This window comes from Betta splendens, chromosome 12, assembly GCF_900634795.4.
Source record: "Betta splendens chromosome 12, fBetSpl5.4, whole genome shotgun sequence".
Taxonomy (NCBI): Eukaryota; Metazoa; Chordata; class Actinopteri; order Anabantiformes; family Osphronemidae; genus Betta; species Betta splendens.
Genome location: NC_040892.2, coordinates 5,588,041 through 5,610,067, shown reverse-complemented (window position 1 = coordinate 5,610,067; position 22,027 = coordinate 5,588,041). Strand labels below are relative to the sequence as shown.

At 46.2% G+C, this 22,027-nt stretch overlaps 1 protein-coding gene across 1 annotated transcript; it reads left to right on the top strand.

Annotated features, from left to right (window-relative positions):
• Positions 1 to 393: 393 nt before the first annotated feature.
• On the top strand, positions 394 to 17,510 carry ass1 (argininosuccinate synthase 1). The gene is made up of 15 exons (XM_029169683.3): positions 394 to 553; positions 1,429 to 1,542; positions 2,183 to 2,251; positions 2,377 to 2,565; positions 3,000 to 3,056; positions 3,146 to 3,220; positions 3,639 to 3,709; positions 3,803 to 3,833; positions 7,867 to 7,957; positions 10,057 to 10,141; positions 10,544 to 10,608; positions 12,661 to 12,792; positions 13,788 to 13,944; positions 17,144 to 17,209; positions 17,285 to 17,510. The coding sequence occupies exons 2-15, from the start codon at positions 1,441 to 1,443 to the stop codon at positions 17,331 to 17,333; spliced, it is 1,239 nt and encodes a 412-aa protein (XP_029025516.1). The 5' UTR covers positions 394 to 553; positions 1,429 to 1,440; the 3' UTR covers positions 17,334 to 17,510.
• The last annotated feature ends 4,517 nt before the right edge of the window (positions 17,511 to 22,027 follow it).

Sequence of the window (22,027 nt, the reverse complement as noted above, 5' to 3'; positions counted from 1 at the left end):
ATTTTACAAGAACCAGAAACAACCCATCACTTTATAGAGAGCAGCTGTTGAATTTCCGTTTTCAAGTTCAAAGAATAACAATCTAATCATAATTTTTGTAAGGTGATTAAGTAGAAAGCCAAATTCCTAATAATGTTGTACTATAAATAAATGGACTATCTATTTTTTTTTTTTTTTTTTTTTGAGGACTGAGGCTAAATATGTTATAGGTCTGCTTTTAAAACTGGCCAAGTCGCATTTAACATTTTTCCCATTGTGGAATATAAAAGGAAAAATGTTTTTAAAAAATGTCTATCTAAAATCCGGAATTGAAACGATGAACTTTCTTTACAGCAGAGCTGCAGCCTCCCGCAACCTGTGCTTTTAATTTACCCCTGTTACATGAGCTTGATGCTGCTGATGACGCAACGTCAGCCGAACCAGTCAGGCGGCGGCAGCGGCAGCCTCGCGCCTCGTGGATAAAAAGGCCGAGCACGCTGCTCCCCGTCCTCCTCGACCGAGAACCCGGCCGCGTCTCTCGCTGCCTCTGCGGCCACGAAGAGTCCGACTCTCGGTACGTAACGAAGCGTGGCTGCGCGTTAAGAGTCGACGGGTCGACGGCGGGGACTCGTCGCGGGCCGCGGACGCTCCGGCGGCGCGGCGCGGCGCGGCGCGGCGCCACGGTCCCCGCCGACATGTGGCGTGTGATAGACGTGGAAAGACGAGGCGGACACGGACCAGCGCGTGTTCGTGTGTGACTGAACGAAGCATTAGTGGTGAAAAGCAACTAAGTGAAGTAATCGTTATACTTGAGTACAATTTGATTTGATCCCAAAACAGTATTTGACACTTTGTGGAAAATTGACAAACTAATAATTGGATAATCATCTTATCTTTATTATTAAAGCAGTTGGACCTCTGCTCAAAACGTGTTAAAGTGATGAACTTCATCATGAAAGCGTTAAGTCTTTCACTTGGGAAACGCACATTGCATCATTCATCCAGATCGACTGGAAAGTCTGCTCTAGTTTATTTTGAGGAAACGTACTTTTTTCCTGTTGAGTGTTGAACTCTGACGCAGGTAGACAGAATGCACAAAGGGTTGGTTGCATAAATATGTGCGTGAATAGCCGAGTCACCTTTTGTCATCAACTTTGTTACCTCTAGATGTCAATATATAGACATCAAGCTACTCAATATTAGTGGCATGACAATTCCTTGAATCCATTCTTTCCACTGTTGCTCCCTCAGCATCAGATATTTTGGATGTTCTCATTGCATTAACCTGGTTGCATATTGTTTGCTCTGGAAAACTGAATATGGTTATTTCACCCTCTGCCACCCATAAATGCAAAGCAGGTCCAGTTACTAAGACGGTGCCATGTTGTTAGAGCATCTTTGATCGTACCTGTTGTTTTTTTGTTTTTTTTTTTGCTGTCCATTACACAGACAAACCTCATCATGTCTAAGGGAACTGTGGTGCTCGCCTACAGCGGTGGACTGGACACGTCCTGCATCCTGGTGTGGTTGAAGGAACAGGGCTACACTGTCATCGCATACTTGGTACAGTAAGCTTTAGCAACGCGTGCGCGTGCGTGTGCGTGCGTGCGTGTGCGTGTGTGTGTGTGTGTGTGTCGCCCAGCAGCTGCATTTACTGGTGCAGTTTCTCATTCTCAGAACCCAAACAGTGGGTCTGGCTTTACGATGTCAAAGAGCCGCGTGGCTTTTGCCCTGGGGCGGTTCAGAACTGCACAGCAAGCAGTTTTTTGTTCATCCAGACTTTTCGTTGCAGGGGATCTGAGGGGTGGGGTGGGGGGGGGGTTGCGCTCTATAGTTATCTGTTAACTGTGAAATGTGATGTGCAGCCTTCCGTATCTTTTTGGCCCTGAAGAGAATGGCGGGCTCTCATCCAAAGCACAGTGAAATTACAGGACTTTGAGCAGCTTTTTAAGGGCGCGTGTTCAGGTTAGGACAAGGGCCGACATGCTCCAGCAGAGCAGCTGCATGAAACTCAATTGATCTGATGGTTATTAGATCAGGATCAAGGCTTTACTCAGTTATGTGGTCTGGGATAAGGTGCTCTGACTCTTGAGTCATGTTCATGTTCCACAGATGTGATGTGAAACTGACATTCGTTCAGGTGCCAGTCTGTAGCTCAGGAACCGAAAATGTGCGTCTGCCTCAGCTGTGTGTGTCTTTTCAGGCCAACATTGGGCAAAAGGAAGATTTCGAAGCGGCTCGGAAAAAGGCCGAAAGCCTCGGAGCAGTGAAGGTCAGAGACTGGTAGAATGTGATATCAAATAAATAAATTTTTTTGGGGGGGGAAATGGCTACAATTGACAGAAACTGAGCTGATCTGTACCTAAAAAGCAACCAGTGACCTTCGTTCCTGTGCAGGTTTTCATTGAAGACATACGTGCTGAGTTCGTGCAGGACTTCATCTGGCCCGCAATTCAAGCCAACGCCGTCTACGAGGACCGATACCTGCTGGGAACCGCCATCGCTCGGCCCTGTATCGCTCGCCGGCAGGTCGAGATCGCGCGGCGGGAGGGCGCCCAGTTCGTCGCCCACGGCGCCACTGGAAAGGTAACAGAACACAGAAAAATTAAATCCCCTCTGTAGTTATGCCTTAGACTTCAGGAATTTTATTGGATTTATACTCAGGAGTGAGCAATAAATATTTCCTGCCAAGCACATCAGATAAAGCTGCCCACACATACTCCCTGTTCTTGCAGAGCGGAAGGGAGAAAACCTCTCTGAGCACATCAAGGTCACAGAATGAATAAATACCACCTAAAACCGTAGTAGTTCACCTGCTTCCCTGCATCATGTCTGCTTGTCAAACACTGAGCTGCAGTGCCCACGTTTCACCTGTAGATGGAGACAAACTCCACAAAGTTACGAACGCAGACTTCAGTCGTTTTGACACAAGTAATAGTGATGCACACAGGGAACTATTCTAAAGTAAAGCATTTGAGCCTCTTTATTATCATATCACTCTTTCTATTTTTTCCACCCAGGGAAATGACCAGGTGCGCTTTGAGCTGTCGTCCTACGCTCTCTACCCTGAGGTCAAGGTGAGTTGCCGGTTTGAAGCCGTCTGGTTTCTGTGCTTCTCTGCTGTAGCATCATTTCTGCAGTGTCGTCCACTTCATGCGTCTTTTAGGTCCTGGCACCGTGGAGGATCCCCGAGTTTTTCAACCGCTTCAAGGGAAGAAAAGACCTGTTGGACTTTGCAGCGGTAAATCTGACGCCATGAAATGTCCATGAATTTGTTTTAGTTTAGAATAAGTTCACTTTTTTTGTATAGATCAAGTTTAGTAGCTTTATTTGAATGAGACCTCAAGCATTTGATTTGCATATGTGAGTCCACACGCGTTCTCCGGCTGTGTGTTCGCGTGATTCCAGCAGATGGCAGCTTCGCTCTGTTCTTCTTTGGAGACAATGATTTTAAATGCCTCCGCTCTGTTGGCACAGTCTCAACTTACTCAACAACTTCCCCTTTGGAACAGTCATTCAAGTTTTACAATGAACAACCGGTAAAACCAGTCAAAGCGTGAAAACCGGAGGAATGTTGTGATTAAGCGCTCGAAAGGTGGCCGAGCTTTAGACTCTGCTCCGATTGCTGTCGTAACGGCTGCTTCCTGTCAAATTGGCAGAAAAATGGCATCCCTGTGCCCGTCACTCCCAAGGCCCCCTGGAGCATCGACGCGAACCTCATGCACACGAGGTGGGTACAGCGCGAGCCGCCGGTCGCGTACGGTACCAGTTCCTGTGTTTCACAGTAGCAGTGGGAGTTCTAAAACGTTCTGCTTCCTTACAGCTACGAGTCCGGCATCCTCGAGGATCCCAAGGTAAGAAACCATTCATTTCCTAAACATCCCGACCTCAACTCAAATGCGTTGGTCTAAAAGAAAAGTTGTGACTGAGTGTAGAAATGTAACTGAACTGGAGCCAGTTGTTGGTGCTTCTAGACAACATCTGGACAGTCATCTTCAGATCTCTGCTTTGATTACATCAAGATGGACTTAAAGAGCAAGTACCTTAAATGAAGCGGGCAGAACATTTTTCAAAATTGTGACACATGCTCTGAAAGAGCTGATTTGTTGGGATGACTGTAACAATAAGGTGGCTGCGAGCCCGCTGTCCCCTCTCCTGACCCACGTTGGCTTCTCCAGAGACGAACACGGCTCACCCTTCCCACAGTGCCATGGGTGAGGCCGGGTTTGATCTCTGCTGGGGTCAGAGGTCAAAGCAGTACATGCAGGTTGCCCCCACTGACCCCCGGAGCGCCCATCCCTCGGTCGCTGTGTCTCCGCTCACCCTGGGTCCTCGCCGGGCCCTGGGAAGAGCCTGGGACACACAGACACTGACTTGTCGTCAGCAACGCTTCGACTAATTCCCGATTTCATGGGAGCCGGGGAGGGGGGAAGGGTTAGGGCGTTGCGCCCAGCTGGGGCCTCCTGAGTTCCAGCCCCAGCTCCTCGGGACCTCATTGTTCCACTGGTTGCGCCGCCGCGGGCTGCGACGTGGGAGGGGAGCCATTTCACCGTGACACCGTGACACCGAAATGTCACTAGTAACAGTAAAGTACAAAGACGGTGCACCAGACAGATGAGTCCCCAATGGACGGGCTATTACGGCGAGGGTTCCCGCGCTGCGGCGGCGTACGTGTCGGGACGGGGCCACTGTAACTCAGACCTCTCGCTCCCTCTGTCCCTTTCCCACCCCTCCGCTGCCCCGTCAGTGGCCGGCCTGTGAAGACTCAATGGCATAGACATGTATGATGCCCGTATTGTGTGGCTGATTTCATTCGGGGGGGGGGTTGTATTGGAGCATTTACATCGAAATTGAATCAATTAATGGAATTAAACACAATGAAATATTTATGGTGCAGGGTGGTGAAAGGATTTGAATAAATTACAGGCACCAAATGAAATTTTGGACCTTAAATGAGCTACTATAATTAATGACTAACATTAATCTACAACCTGTAGCTCTTTGTAGCAAAGCTCTGAATATTTAAATATTAATGTCATTGATCTGATTTTTAATGGCGTGTAAAAATTGCTAATCTTCCCCTGAAATGACACCATGCTGAATCTCTGAAACGCTGCTAAACCTGTGTGGTTCTGGTCGGCGCGGGTCACCTGAGAGGTCACTCTCGTGCTCCGTATCGGTCGCTCGCTCTCCTCTGGTTTCAGCCCCGAAGGCTCGGCGTGGACCTCGGCTATTCAGGCCCCACCTGTGGCACAATGGCCCCTCTCTGTTCAACACAGCCAGATTAGGAAACATCCAAATGGCCGCTCACGTGTTCACCTGTAGATAAGGGTCGGCCGAGTTCAGGTTACGCCGTGATTAATACTGTAGTTTTACTGATAACCTCGACCCGCTTTGCCTGTGGCACAACATCCTGGCGACTTGTTTACTCGCCTCCATCTGGTGGTGTTAACCATGGGTGCACAGCTCCACACAAGTCACTTCAACCAGCAGTTATCATGGTGAATTTTTAGCGTCTGGCTTTTTTTTTTTTTTTTTTTTTTTTTTTGTTGGCCTGTAAATTTAAAGCCTTGAGATCGTGGATTCATTGTCATTGTTGGGTATTTAATGGCAAAACAACACAAGTGTTGCTCTTCGCCGGTCCGGTTCTCCTTTGTCCCTCCGCATGAGCAGTCAGAACCCGCCCTGGAGCAGCCGGACACTTGTCCCGAGTCATTAAAACATCACCTTTAGTCTTAATTATAGCCCGCGTCCGTGCGCTTCCGCGGCCTCGCTCCGCTCTCTGATCCGGGGGCTGAGGGGCGTCGCGGCGGGCCTCGCTCGCCTTCCTTGGGAGGAAATGAAAGCTCGTTCCGCCGGTCGCACGGGCGGCTGGAGAGACGAGCGCCTGCAGGGGGAGGAAGCCTGGTCCCTGCGCCGCCGTCAGTCTGACCTCCACTGTAGGAATCGATCCTTGTTAAATCCACCTGAGTCTGACATTAACCAAAACATCCCGTGTTAAGGATATAAATGTCTTTTTTTTTTTTTTTTTCTTTTTTTTTTTTTGGACTCAATTTGCAATGTTTGCATTTTAAAGAGAAGGACAGACTTGAAACATGGTGATTTAAGCGTCACTTCCAAGCCATTGCGCCAAAGATGTTTTTACCATCGGTTTCCTTCCGTCCTCCTCCGCGCTCCCGTCCCCTCTCTCCCTCCTGCCACTTCTGCCTCTCTGGGCCCCGTCGGCTTTGATTTAAAACCAATGAGGCAACTAATATGTGGAAAGAGAGAAATTTAGTTGCTTTAAGTTCATGCGTCAGCCTCCTCCTTTGCTGTATGGGGCACATTTAGCACAACAATATGGCAGGAGCAAAGGCTGCCAAAGGAGCTGCACTGTGCTACATGATGGTGCGCTTCACGGCCCATTTCCCACCAATGCCCCCTCGCCCCCCCATCTTCTATATCTCTACCTTTTTCCTCTTTCAGGGCCGTGGCTTTGGGACCGGTCCACCTGCAGGGGGTTTGAATTGAAATGCATTGATCTCTTGCTCACTGGAAACAAGCCTATTTCTTTCTTTTTTTTTTTTTTTTTGTATTCAATGCTTGAAGTTGAAGCTTTCGTGATTGAAGCATGCATGATTTTCCGAGCGATACTCATCCAGAAAAGGACATTTTTGAAAAATTTGGCTAAGGTAAATCTTAGAAATAGGAATTTACAGAAATGTAACTGTTAAATAAAAAAAATCGGTTGCAAACCCAGTGAAAGTAAAAGCTCTCTATAAGTAAAACTGCTTCAGGTATTGACTGTATATTGTTTCTATTGACATGAAACTGTCTACAACCAGCGTGTGACGCAGGAATCGCGGACCTTCTCGTTCTGCAGTATTTAAAATTCTGTCCGTCCTTTTATTTCCCCCCTTTAGCGTATGCATCAAAAGGCTTTTTAAGGGAGCCATTTCACCCCTCTCTCCCGGTTGCTCTCATTTGGCATCTTTCAGGGCACTGAGGCAGAAAATAAAGGAGAGGGAGACGGCCGCGTCCCAGTCAATTTCGGTGTTTAGTTAAAAGGAAGGAAAGTGATTGCGCTGCTCGTTTTCTCCTCGCTGACAGGCGGCCGGCGGATGCCGATTAGTTATTGTATGATGATTTGGCGTCTGGTAAAGCTTTCCATTTAAATGCGCTGGGTAGTTATTTTGCATAGTCCCCCTGCAATTTGCCCCAGCTCAGGAGACATCGGCCATCATCTTGTCCTAATGCTGTGTAATTGTTGGAGGGGCACGTCGCTGGGCGGCCGTGTCAGGCCGCTGCGCTCTAAGTCCAAACCATGACTTATTGAAATTGCTCCTGTAAAGTCGGGGGGGTGCCCACTGTTCATTACCCAGGACGACTTTACTGGGTTTCGTAGACCTGGATTTTCCGAGTGACATTCCTGAATCTTGCCAAACGTGACATTCCACATGATGGAATCTCCAGATGGGGCATTTTAATGCGACTGAGGACTTCCTCCCGGATAAATGGCTTTGCTCATCATATCAGCCGCCGTGACTGCCGCCGTGTTTACCGTTCGCGGGGATGAGTCATTTCTCTCTTTTGCCCTTTTCTCACTCCCCTTTCGGCTGCATCCCACTTTGGCCACCTTTCCCCCGCGGTGAAGGGCTGAGGAGGGAACAGCGAGCGCAGTAGAAAAATGGATCATTGATTTTCTTTTTTTTTTCCCCTCTCTCCAACTCCTGATTGCATTTTAGGCTTTCCTTTTTCACGCTTCATCCACTCTTTTCTTCTGCTCAGTGTCTTTTAGCCTCTCCACTCGAGGTCCCGTTTTGATGGGGGTCTTTGAAGGTCCCAGTCGCTCATCAAGAGGAATGAAGTGTGTGAAATGGAGAAATTGACTGTTGTCTCTCTTTTCAGTGCCGTGCTCCGGCTGACCTGTACGTCATGACCAGGAACCCTGAAGATGCTCCCAACACCCCCGATGTGCTGGAGGTGGAGTACAAAAACGGTTTGTCTGCAACACGTCTCACCTGTTGATCCTTTAAGCGTTCTAAAAAAGAATCTTTACATCAGTATTTGTCACAGGTGGTGTTCAGTTATGCCCATGTATAAATTAATGAACAGAATCTTGTCATAAAACCTCTATCTGGAGGTACTTTACATCCACTGGTAAAAGAATTTCTTTGTGCCATTAAAAAGGATGTCCTCCCTTTTTATGTTGGTTAACATTAATGGTTACAGCTAACGTTGACCCGGCTGCACTTTATCACCATATCTGACCACCCAGACTTAGCCTTAACCCCTCAGTGTTCTTTGGTCCAAAGCTGCCATGTTTGGCCTGGGGCTACACACACACACACAGACCGGAAGCATTAAGTGGAGCTAATACGGAGCCCTGAGGGCCCAGAGAAACGACATATTACCACACGGAGCTGACTGAACAGAAGAAAGTGTCACATGTTTACGCACAGAGAAAATGGCAAACATCCAAGCCTGGGGCGTGTGGCACAGATGTGTCCTCATATCTGGTCACTAGTGGCTGAAGAGCACAAACATCACTTGCCTTGAGAGACACTGGCGCCTCAGATCACACGTTTGGAGCTACTGCTGAAACTCTGGGGAAAACATCAGTTACCTCGAGTGTCACTTTAGCAGATGAGATGCCTTTTTTTTTTTTTTTTTTTTTTTTTTTTTTTTTTAAAGTAAAGCCTCGTCTGGTTTCGCGGGTTCTTTACAGGCCTGTGCTCTGTTTTCACACATTCTGTCCCCTTTTTTTTTTTTTATTGAGCGACCTATGACAAAAGCTGTTTTAGTTGTCCACACAAAGGCCCGGCCTGCTCCTCCCTCAGAGCACAAGAATGTTTCATTTCATTCCCCCTCCCACCTTTTCATCCCTGCCTTTCTCACCAAAGTTTTCTCACTGATTAAAAAAAGAATATTTAACGCCAGGAACTTTTTTTTTTTTTTTCTTCTTCTCCGTCAAACTCCCGTTCCCCATTCCTCTACCCCAGAAAAAAATCATCCCTCCCTCCTTTTCATGCCAAAGAAATGTAGTGGAAAGAGAGACAGAGGAAAAATGTAAAGCAGTAATTTTTCCTACAACTGTGTCTGCGCTCCCATTGTCTGCACTGTTGGGCTGCGAGGAACGCAAGAAAGGGATCACGGGGGCAAAAAGGACCCTCGTGAATGATGGATCCCGGTTGATGGAGAGACGAAAGGCCGGCCCCTGCGCTCCCGTGTTCAGGCGCCCTCTTAATTTACGTTTTTGAACTTTTAATCTAATTATTGGGGAACTGTGGTGAGTTCGCTCTTTAATGCACCATCCATTCTGCCCTGTCATGCTCTGGGAGTTACTTTATCTAGTTCCATGGGAGCCTCCAGGATTCCCACCATAGCAGCTCCATCAACAATGACCTCTTCTAGAGGAGAAATCTGAAGTCTCAGTCATCGCTATCAGGTGGAATGATTTTCGAAACTGTTACTGGACTGAGGATTTCCTCCCGTGCTGCTCGTCTCCACGCGCTCCCCTTCACCCCGTCTTTGTTGGCTCGCCTCCACCTTTGGCCCGTGTTGCTCCACTGAAGGCCTTCTATCAGCAGGTCCAATGACGGTGATTGATGTGCACTTGGGTTTTAGTGGCCTAAGTGGACAGGAAGTGTGTGTGGCGCGAACGTGGGCGTCGTTGAAAGGAGAACTGTCAAACGTAGTAATGGGAAGACGGGGTGATGAATCTGCAAGTGGTTTCCCGCACTTGCGCACAAACGCGGCCGGTGACACGACCCCCCCTCCCACAAATAAAATCAGCGCTGCAGAGCGTATGGATAACAAAGCTGCGTGTGTAATTGAATTAAGTAAAGGCCTGCCCACGATTTCGCAGCTTTCAAACAAACAGAGCCTTTGAATTTATTATCCTTTTCTCACCAGCTCCTATTGTGATGCTTTTCACTTTCAGCTGACGGCTATTGATTCCAGCAACTGCGAAAATGAACAGTTGTCAGCAGATTTTTATCAAATCAGTGTGTTCATTTTCTCAGAGTATTTTTTTTTTTTTGTAATCAGTCTGTGTGAAGGTTCAATGTACTTTTCTGTGAACCCCTTTCCATATAGGAGTGCCTGTGAAGGTGACCAATGTGAATGAGGGCAAATCCAAGGTGACACCCCTAGAAATCTTCTCATACGTCTCTGATATTGGGTGAGTTGTTTCTGCAGCTCATAAGGGTTGTCATAGTTCACATACATCTTCTCTGGATTTATTCAGACAGTAGAAGATGAAACACCTTATGTCTGACATGGAGCCTGTTCTTTCTGGGTCTCGACATTGGTATTCCTCCAGGTTCATGGGGCATCACTTAAATTTCGTGCATATTTCTTTACTGGTGCCTTTCAGTTATACATTTCAAAGTGATGCTAATATTTACTTTTATGGCAGTTTATTCTAACAGACTTTACTAATGATGCTCAATAGAAAGTGTTGTAAACTGTGATTTTTTTTTTTTTTTTTTTTTTTCTTAAGTGGAACTTTTTTTTTTTTTTTTTTGCATTTGACTGAAATCCATGACTGCGCCCCGAGTTATCTCTCCGTTTCCCTCCTTAGAGCAAAACATGGCGTGGGCCGAATTGACATTGTTGAGAACCGTTTTATTGGAATGAAGTCCCGAGGTAAGCGCCAGAAAGTTGTACTTTTTTTATTTATTTTTATCATGACATTTTTATTTCTATTGGTGTCAACTTGTTCCGAAAGGTGTTCACTTCCACAAAAACTACACTGCGCACTGTAAATGCAGTGAGATGGACATATTTTGCACTTACTCCAAAACAAGTCCCGGTATTTTAATTTGGCATCCATTCAGAGGACTTCCTTTCAGCGTGCAGGGCTTTCATGCAATTTGCAGTTATTTTACATGAGTGCTTTAAGTGTCACAGCTGCTATTCTGCCTCCATAAAAGTGAGATAGAAGGCGAACGATCGCCTCAGGTTTTTCTTTTTCCTACTCTAGTTCACGCGAAGTTACTTCAGTTCACTTACGCATGCAGAAAACGCACACAACGTGAACAAGCTTCACTGAATCCACAATTAGTGGCTCCCACGCGCACACTCGTACAGGGAAGTTTTGTATTTCTCTTTACCGTTGGTGGCGACAGGAACGCTGAAAAGCTGCTTTTGTTACGCCTGTACATGTTATCAGAGGAACAATACGAGGCCGGTGAGCTGTCCAGACAGACACTATGCACCGTGATTGGCAAATTGACTGGCCAACAGATTGTGGCTCAACTTGGCAGGTAGAAATTGGAAAATGGGAAGCCCACTTTTCTCTCCCCTTGGCTGAACAAAAGATCAAAGCTTTTTTTTTCTTTTTCTCCTTCCTCCGCTGAAGCAATAGGAAGAGGTGGAGCACAAAGTGTCCAAGCGCTTGAATAGCCGCCATCCAGCGCGTGTGTCGCTCTCCTCAGGAATGGCAGCCGTGTTTGCACAATATATGACAGCAGGCAGTGAATGGGGGGGGGGGTGTCATACGCATTTGTGTTGGGTCATATTTATTTGTGAGGGGTCAGGGAGGCGGAGGGGCCCGAAATGGTTCGTCAGGAACCATCTCAACAGACCAACATTTCCCACCTGTCACAGCAGCGTCGGGCCTCTGACCTGTTCACCGGTCGGCGATGACTTGGTGAACGGGCAGAAACGGCTGAGTTCTGCAGCCTGATCAGCATATGCATGCTCATCTTTCGCTGATCTGTTTATTGAAGAATGAGTGGGATGATGAGTTGGTGCCCGGCCCGGACCCCAGCAGGCCCGCAGCTACACGGAAGATTAAAATCTCCAAATGGGGGGCTTGTCTTTTTAAGCTTAACTAAACTGCCGCTGTTGGAGCTTAGACGGCGCATCATTGTCTGCTACCTCGGTTTTGGAAGCTCTTAAGCCGAGTTGTGTTGGAGGGCAGTTTTAACGTATTTATCTGATGGAGCCGGTGGAAGCGTCCCGGCGTGCCCTCTGCCGCCCTGGATCACCCGGAGGCCGCGCGCCGCACGGGCTCAGGTGGAAACCCTTTGAGGCTTAGGACAATTACCGGCGCTGCTAAGCTCTGTTTGGGGCTGCGTCGCACAAAGGAAGCGCTTCTCCGTTTTCACGTTTGCTCTGGAAGCGTTGAAATTACGCCACGGCGCTGAAGCCCACGAACTAGAACCTCATGCGTGTGAATGATTTCAATCAAACTGACAGACCTGGAATTTTTGAACGGGTCTCTAACAAATTTATGTTAAGGTTTTCTTTAGCTGTCAAATGGGTCTTATTGGGTTTTTCCCCCTTGCGCTTTTGTTTTAGTTGACATTTGAGTGACAGCTTCATTTCCCCTGTCACGTACTTCATCTTTTCTGCTGGCGCCCCTCCCTCCCCGTCCGTGGGGGGTGTAAATTGCAGGTTAGGCAGATTTCTGGTCCAGGCTCCAGGCTGGCAGGGGCCTTCTACCCTGTCATTTACCCAGGACACACTCCTCTGTTTTCTGAGCCCTGACGAGGCCCGTCTGTCAAACAGCTGATGGTTTATAGAGATGTTGGCCCATCGTTCAGATAAGCCGAGTGTTCACTCATGAAGCATTTGCTACAAGGCATGGGAAAGTTTCTAACTACCTACACATCGAACAATAACTGGTTTAAAATTATGAAACTGATTTACAAAATTACTAATCTCTTAATTAATCTGTTAATTGTTTGTCAGGGATTTATGAAACTCCAGGAGCCCACATCCTGTTCAATGCCCATCTGGACATCGAGCTCTTTACCATGGATAAAGAGGTGCGTCGCATCAAACAGGGACTGGGCATCAGGTTCTCTGAACTGGTCTACAACGGTAAGTCTTTGTGTTTTATTATTCAGACTGGTGTAAATGCAAATCGTAGTCAAACACGTCCCTAGGCTGTGCTCCCTGTACTGACCTGCTGATATCCTGACTATAATAATATACTTTATAAAAATGAATTCAACTGTTCGTTGTTCCAACATCTTTGAACTGTAAGGGAGAAGTAAACATGTTTGCACGTTCCTGTGTGTTTGTGTTCGTGTGAGCTTTTCTTGGCTCAGGTGTCTTAATCCTCTCCCCTGCACCTTCATCCACATAATAGGATCAGGGCCATTAGAGACCGACTACTAGGCCACTTCAGTTATACCCTCCAGAGACGAGAGGCAAACGCACGCAGACACAAAGGTGGCACCTTCAGACGCAGGGCAGAGATTAAACCCACTGTGTTTAAATGATTAATAACTGCAGATAGATAGCAGATGGCTGCTGGTGGGGCTTATGTTAACATTACACCTGTGCGGCGTCTTTAACGTTTAAGACAGTGTATCAAATGAAATAAGCAAGTTCAGGTGTGGACGTTGTAAAATATTTAAAGTAAAACTGATCAAACGACATAATGGGGAGGAGACGATACGAATGCAACACACAAAGGCTGACGCAGTCTAACTGACCCTGGACTAAAACGAGTCCTGTCGTGGTGCCAGCTCGGGGGTAATAATAGCAGGGAAGGACTGTGTCTTTGAACGTGGCCAGATGATGAGGTGGAGGTCAGCCGCTGATGAGAGGAGGACCCCTGCTGAGCGGGGCGTGCCCGACCTCTGAACGTATAGACGCAGACACACACCCATCTGTCTGAGTGACGGGCCCGGTCGGCCGAGTGGGAGCAAAGAGGGCTGTTATGTAGTACACCTGGAACAGAAATGAGAATTACGTCATTACATATCCCTGTAGACCCCGCTACTGAAAAAGGACTTCTTCAATGGTACAATTGTGGAAATAAAAAAGTTTTTCTATTGTATTAAAATTGCCACTGATCTCCTTTTTAGGTTTTTGGTACAGCCCCGAGTGCGACTTTGTGCGGGCCTGCATCGCCATGTCCCAGGCCAATGTGGAGGGCAAAGTAGAGCTGTCGATCTTCAAGGGGCAGGTCAACATCCTGGGACGCTCGTCACCCAAGTCCCTGTACAACGAAGAGCTGGTCAGGTGAGGTTGGGGCTGAAAGTTGCCTGTTCTTGCGCGACAGCTGTGTTGGAGCAGCCAGTCAGCTTGTCCAAGTTCTCTTGTGACCTCCACATCAACATGCTAAACCGGCCCTGCCTCACAAAGACATCAGAAGTGTGGGGCTCTGTTCTGGGGAGGGGGGGCAGCCTCCGACCCTAAGCCTGTGGTAACAGTGGGTTTGTTCAGCAGCCTGACCCCTCGTGCCCCCTGGGCAGGCTCAGCACTGACTAAAGTAAAAATATGCCATATGCCTCGCAAAACCCCACTTCAGTCACACACTTGTACCCTAGAGTCAGAGAGCTAATGGTGTTTTCAGCCAGAGGAGAGAGGTGATTACACTGGGCTTTTAAGAGGAGCGTACCAGGGTGTCATGCTAGTTAAGCAGGTCAGAAAGACGGAGACAAGGAGACGTGTCCCTCACAGTCGGCCAGTCCACTCCTCACTGGATTGGAAAGAAGGCAAAAAAATCAATACCCAGAGTACATTCCGTTGAGAGGAAGATGCATTGTGATTATACTGTACTAATTGTATTCATTCAGCCTTAAAGGTCCGTATTGTACTAACTTCAGCTTAGTCTGGTTGAAGTATTTGACATTTCTTGACCTTTTCAGAAACACTCTCGACCACTGTTCCCATCTCAGCATGTCACCTTGCCGAGACTTCTCTCTCAGCTCGGATACAAGCGACAGATGTAGTGTGACTGCTTTTTAAATAAGAAGGGGAAAAAAGTCCTTGAGGCCACGGACAGATGGGCCCAGCGGTTGCCCATAAGAGTTCATTACACCATGCCAAACAATAAGACTCACATATCGGACTCAAGTTGATGTTGTTGCCGTTCAGCAACCTAGAACCTCATGCATGTGAATGATTTCAATCAAACTGACAGACCTTACACTTATCGGTTTTAACATCTCCTGCATATTAAACTGCAAAACCTCTTTACTAATGTTTACAAATAAATTAAAGCGATACTTCACTAAAGAGCAAGTTGTTTTAAAAATTGGCCAAAACATTTAACATTGATGGTTTGTGTCCAGAGTAAACAGGAAAAAGCGGCAGTATTGTGGCTGAAAATGGTCAGATTCTACAACAACCAGAATGCAATGCACTTGCACACTGTACTAAACATGGCGCCAAGATGTTTGCACTGTGCAGACAATTGAAAACTGTTGAGACTCGAATGTTGTATGCGCTCTTGATTTATGTGGCGGCGTTGAGACATCTTTCTTGTCGTCTTTTTATTTATAAAGCTCTTTTTTAAAAAAGCAGAGGCTGACCGAAGCGCTCGACAATAAAACAAAACTAACTGAATTAACTAAAATGACGTAAAAATCAATAAAGCACCAACTCCTATTGGTTTAAAAGCCAGAGTCTCTGTCTAACCCGTACAGGCAGTGCGTTCCATAAGTTAGGACCAGCAGTAGCAAATGCCCCATCCCAAGTTTCAGCTGTGTCGTTGGCACATCCAGGAGCAGCTGATCTAAGCGAGCTGGAGGGGGAATGTAACAGTAGCAGCTCAGATAAGGGAGAGCCAGACCATTTAAGGCTTTAAAAACAAATTTTTCATCCTGAAGCTAGTTTCCAGCTCCTCTGACCATTTACCTTGCCGGATGCTGTGCATCCATGTTAATGTGCTAACACACTGTAGAACCGCTGCTTCCAAATAATCTGACCTTCGGACATTTAATATTAGTATTCTACGTGTATACATGGAAAAATCTCAGCATCGCCCCGCCTCCCTCCCAGCCCAACTGTTACTGGGGCAGGTACAGAGAAAACTAGGAAGCAAAAGTTGCAGTTTTAGGTTTTGTCGCGCAATCGAGCCACTGAGATTTCTTACCGGAAAAACAATGATTTCTCTGCAAAAACTGAAATGCATTGATTAGGCTCAGGGTGGAAGTGTTTAAGCTTTGTAAATTGCTTTTGAGAGTAGACAAATGTTTGAAGAATTAAAGGAAAACATCAAAGTGAGAATTGACTTCTCCATTCGTCATTTACCACTGACAAGCAATTTATGATATTAAATCAATCTAAAGTTTCTAATAAATGAGGCTCCCTTCTTAGACGCTAGTTGTAACACAGGGCCTGTGAAGGTGTTCTACCCATAACCCGTGCATACGTGAAAGCCTGACTCAGTCACACGGACGCACAGAGCAGATTAGACATGAAGCCCCCGTTGACATCCTGTTGGCTCTCCACAGGCAACAGTAAACGGCGTCATTAACACGCTGGTAATACAGCCGTCACTGCGGCCGCCTCAGACAGAAATGTCACCCTCCTCGCCGTCTGCAGGCTCCGCGCTCAATTAGACGGCAGGGTTTCTTAAAGCAGTACACAAAATATCACTCGCTTGCGCGCACACCCACAGACGCGAGGTTTTGTGTTCTTTGAATCCACTCACTCATAATGGTGCTCAGGTGGCGAGCGGGGAGCCTTGTATTGAGAGTTGATGATTTAGTTGTCTGTCTTTCTTTTTATAGTGTTTATCCTGTCATTTGTTGGCAATTTCCTCTTTTGCTAAGTGCTTTTGAAGAATGCGAGCAAGCTGTACATTGGGTGTTGGGGGTGTCACGGGGAAGAGAGGACTCGGTGAGAGAGTGTATTAAGCACTGCAGGTAGAAACTGCTGTAATTACACAGCGCACGGATTCTCTTTGTGAGACCCTCGCTCGCACAATAAGAAGAGATGACCATACAACAAGCAGCCTAAACAATGTGGGACAGGCAAACAAACTATAGATTTACTACTTTTTTTTTTTAAGACGAGGATAAACTTGAGTAGCGAAACGACGGATTGCAAAATCATCCAGACACTTGGCTCACAGCTGATATAATGGGATTTCGCGTGTGTCTTTTGTCTGCGCCAAATGCACAGAATCAAAACACGGGCGCGTTTTCATTCTCCTGTATTGATTCTCCATTTTTCGGGACAAACAATGCTAAAGGAGAGCAATCAAGCGAATCAATGAGAGCAGATTATCAGTGATCCAGTTATCCCAGTAGTTGATGAGGCTCCATCTCAAGTTTAATACACTGATGCCAAACATTTCAATTAAATTACCAGAATTTATTGTAACTTTTTTTTTTCTTTCAGCTCTTTTTCAGCTGGTTTCCCCAAACCAAAGATTTAAAAAGAACTTCCCCCATTTACTTTTAACTCCTAATTTGTCTCTTAACTCCAGCATGGACGTTCAGGGCGACTACGATCCATGTGATGCCACTGGATTCATTAGGATCAACGCAGTCAGGTTGGCATCAGCAAGGCACATCTATGAAGCATGTCTACCTGTTTCCCCACTCATTCTCTCATATTCTCTCCATAGGCTGAGGGAGCACCATCGTCTGCAGGGACTCTCCAGCAAAAAGAACTGATTCCAGCTCCAGCTTATCTCCAGCTTACAGTGAGCTATGTTTCTGTGTTGTACCTTTGGCCTTAGATTTTAACGCAGAATGTGGCTTTTTGAAAAATGTTAATGTAATAACATGCATTCCTTACCCATTGTAAGTAAGCTGGGATAGAAAAAATAAAACTATAGCCAATTAATTGTATTATTGCTTGTTTGGATCATTTCTCTGCCCGTTACAGGGAATAAGCGTTTATCACCTTCTCCGTCGGTGATTAATAGTCTTTGGCAGACAGCCTATTTATTAATGCCTGCCTGTTTAACTCCTGAGGCTGCACAGTCACTGCCCCGTGAAGGTTTTTGGGTCAGCGAGGACGTTTTGTTTACACTATGCAGATGAAAGATGAGGCAGGAGCAGCGCAGGCGTCTGGCAAATGCGAAAGGGAACCAGGTGGGCACAGTAAAAAGGCTGTGTCCCCTTAATAAGCTTAAAAGGCAGAACGTCTGATGAGGCACGTGGTATATTGCACTGCTCGTTTGTGTAATGAAAAGAAAACAAAGAAGCATCTTAAATTGTAATGCAGACTACATTGCTTTCAGACATTTAATTGTGGTATTGCTACTTTTAAAAGTTTCAATTGGTGTGTTAGTGGTAATGATGAAGATGCTTCTCAAAGAACCAAACAAGAAAATGTCATAAAATTAAAGTTGAACCATCCTTTCCAATTATGCACCATGCTGTGACAACGGTGAGTTCCTGTGCAGGAACTATAAACAAAATGAGGTTGCTTTTCTCTCTGCTGCGTTCGATCACAAAAGTCACAATTAGAGATGAGCCTTATCACTATCTAAGTGTGTTTTCTGAGAACAGGAAACTTCTACATCTACCATCTACAGTGATTTTTTAAAAGCATACACTCTAATCCTTAAGGAAGAGGCTTTTGTGCCAAAACGGATGCGTCATTAGTGCATTGGTGTTAAAACATATTTTGTATATTTCAAAAAGATCTGTATTTCTTCCAAATCCACAATGTGAGGACTTCTTGTGAGCACCTCTATTCACTCCCCACCACTAAAAGGTGCACGTCCTGCACCGACATGCTGGGAGCAGTGTGGGCCTCACGGTGGAGTCCACATGCACCGGGGACCCCCTGCCAGGTCTAATGGGCAGTGAGGCATCCTCGGACCCTTTCAGTCCCGCAAGAGCCCCTCAGCCCCCACTCAATTACGCGGCAGGCGTCTCAGTTTTTGCCTGGTCAATTACAGCCAGCCCCTGCATTTACTGTCGTGCACACACAGGTTGCAAGATAATCAGTGTCCAAAATTGCCCGCTTGGAATGAAGGGATGGATGGAGAGGTATTCAGATTAGTCAGTCAAGCTGAAAGGAGGGATGGGGACAGCTATCAATCTCAATCTGGCCTCTGTGGTTGGAGGGGGAGGACTGCGGTGACCTTTCATCTTTGGTTCTGAACAGATATGATCCTGGGAAATTTATACTGATGTGGCAGCTTTATGCAAGATCTGTGTGTTTGAGTAATGTAACGTGGTTTCTGCTCGTGGACTCAAGCCAAGGCTCAGACGTCTAACATCGCCGGTCCCGTGTTCACCCTGGATACCGTCCATTTATCCACTCATCTACCGCGTCTCATATTCCATCCACCGTCCCCTCCCTCCTACCTGTCGAGCCAGCCAGCCAGGTATGAAAACTGCCTGACACCTGACCAAGGGAATTAATCATCCTTGACCCTGGACCAATTACCCCTCATTACCCACTCTGTGTCCACCTCTCAGGGGAGAGCACTGTAACAATAGCGCAACATGAAAGACGGCGGCGTCACCGGACCGAGCCCTAATGGACGCTCCTGTGCGGCCGCGTCTCCTCGGGAGTCCAGGTCGACAAACCTTCAAGTCCCTGTCACTCTGCAACAGCACACATACAAAGGGCGCCATTGTTCAAGATCAGGGTCCATGACCTCTTGAGATGAAGTGCCTGCTGGCGATGAGGGGGCAGCCATGGAAAACCATGGCATGACTCAAGGTTTGGGAGAGGAAACTGTAGAGTCACTTTTTTCTCCATCATTAGAGTTTATACTGAACACTTAGTTGCTTTGCAATGTCTTGATTTAGAATAAATGGCAGATGCCCATTACCACAATATTCAGCTTTTTATTAAACAACTGAATGGTAAAATCAATCAATGCAATGATCAAATCACACAAGAACATCTTGTCTTCTGTCCATCAGAATATTTTTGGGTCATTTAATCTGTGCCCGTCGTCTGTCTACCTGTCTGCGTCGACACGCTGACCTTTCCTCTTAAAACACAATGAGACCGGAACAATGACCACAGAGGTTTAATTACCTCCAATTAGTGGCTCTCCATCACTATGGGTTTGTGTGTAACTCAAGCCCAGGAAGCTGCGTGGAGCCTCTATTGTAAATATCGCTCCTTCTGTCTCGGGTCGTCACCAGGAGCTGAGACTTTTCTAAGATTCCATGTTTAATTCAACATGTGCATTGAAAATGAAATGTTTCATGTTTACACTTTTCTTATTTCATTTCTCATATTTTATCCACACTTGTGTAAAGAAAACTCAGTTATATCTTATTAAACTGCCAGTGGTGTCTTGTTTTCACTTAATGCTGCTTTACTTAGCAGGTAAGGGATTAATGGACCGCTCCCCTGAGGTCTGGGCAGAAAGCTAATGGGTCGGGCTAAGATGATGATGTCATTCTTTCATTGCTAAGAAACAATGGTCAATCCACAGGCCAGGATATCATGCTTGGACTGGTTCACTTTAAATATGTGTTCATATTTATACCCTCTACATTTGCTTTGAACACTCAATAAAGTGTGTCTCATGTAATATGATTGATGTAAAATTATTTTTGTTAACAATATCTTAATATGCTGTTTGTATGAAAGTGACAGAAATTCTCTAATTCATCTTAATTTATTGATCAAGGTTGTGGCTCAGACCACTTATGCAGACTAACAGCTCTGATTGGTCCTAATAACTGAGCTGTCCATTCATTCATTCTCATGAAATTCGATCTTCTGCTACAACATCAAGAGACCATCTGTGAGGAACCATCAAAATAAAGCAGGATACACTTTGCCTTCCAGGCTGGATAACATCCATGGATCCTGTGTGTGTGTGTGTGTGTGTGTGTGTGTGTGTGTGTGTGTGTGTGTGTGTGTGTGTGTGTGTGTGCGTGTGCGTGCGTGCGTGCGCGCAGTTTGTTTCCTCGATGTCAAAGCCTATTTCCTAGTGTCAAAGGACACCCATATGCTGATGTCCTGAAGATCTATAGACAGATGGAACCATTACGGTCAAAGCCCCTGGCTTTGTTTGGGCTAAGCCGGTGATGAAATATTGATGGAAAAATAGAAATATTTTGCCTGCTGCATCTAAAAGGGTTAATGAGTGGGAGGACTTTCCTGTCTCCTGTTACAGAAAAGTATAGCTCGACGGCCCTCTAACAGTGACTTGACTGGAGTCTGCAGGCCGAACAAGAATCAATAAACCTGTTCTCGCCAGATTAAGTTACTCTGTTATCATTGATTGAATATTTGCATTGGTTGTTGAAGGTTGCTAACATTTTCAACCTTTAAAAGGTTCAGCAGACACTAAATCCCACACTAATCACTTTTAAAGTTATTTCTTTGCAAAGGTTACGCAAGTCAGAGATGAGAGTGAGTTTTGAAGGTGCCAGAACATTGACTGCCACATCTGAACTGGATCACAGGCTCGGCCCGTTCTTATCAAAAACCAGCCTTCACTGTTGAACCCTCCTTGTCCCCCTGGTGCAGTAGCAGTAATGCAAATGATCTCAAATCAATAAACTTATCTCCTTCATTTTTAAAGGGACTCTCCCCTTCCCCTCTTTTCCCCCGGGGGGTCCACTGGTGGGGTGTGTTTGCTGGTCTCCGCGCTTTATGTTCTTCGATCTGTTGCTGTGCTCACAATGGACGAGAGACCGATCATGTTCAAGGTGCCTGGTCTGGTAGGTCCGTCTCCCCACTCTCCGTGAATCCCTCAGACGATCTAAATGTTTAATGGCGCTGGTTATTTGGCCGTGTTGGCGTGTGTTATGATGGATGATAATGCAATGTTTTCCGATGGTGCCTGAAGTACACCACAGGGTATACAGTCTGTTTGGGTTGGGTGTTTAACTGACCTTCAAATTCTGTTAAAGCTGAAGAATTTCTGGCGATGTTTGGCCTAATGGTCTCCCGACCGGTCCTCCCGCTCACCAAGCATTTCAGGGGCCCGTCTGTATGCATTATATGAGGAAAACATGTTTTGCTTCACGGGACTAGTGGATGTATTTGTACCTTGAAGTTGATCCAGCCGTACACTGAGCATTACTTGTCGCTTTGCACTTCACTGAATATGAGCAATACAGCGGTGGGTGAGAGTTTTACCCTGAAAGTAGATTCACCACCAACAGAGCACATCCAAGATGGGTTCCACTTTTAAAAAGCTTCAGGCCCCCATAAGCTGAGGGTTTAAAGTGCTCAAGAATCACCACTGCTTTTGCTTTAGATGAATAAAAAAACATTCTGTCCATCTCGCCTACTCTGCCTGCTGATGTGCTTTTATTTCTGTCATGCCTGGTGTTTGGGTTTGAATGGTGCCTCATGTCATCCTTAAGAAACTCTTTTTTGGCGGCTTGTTGTGTTGGTGACAGCAGAAGAATTACCTGCGAAAACACTC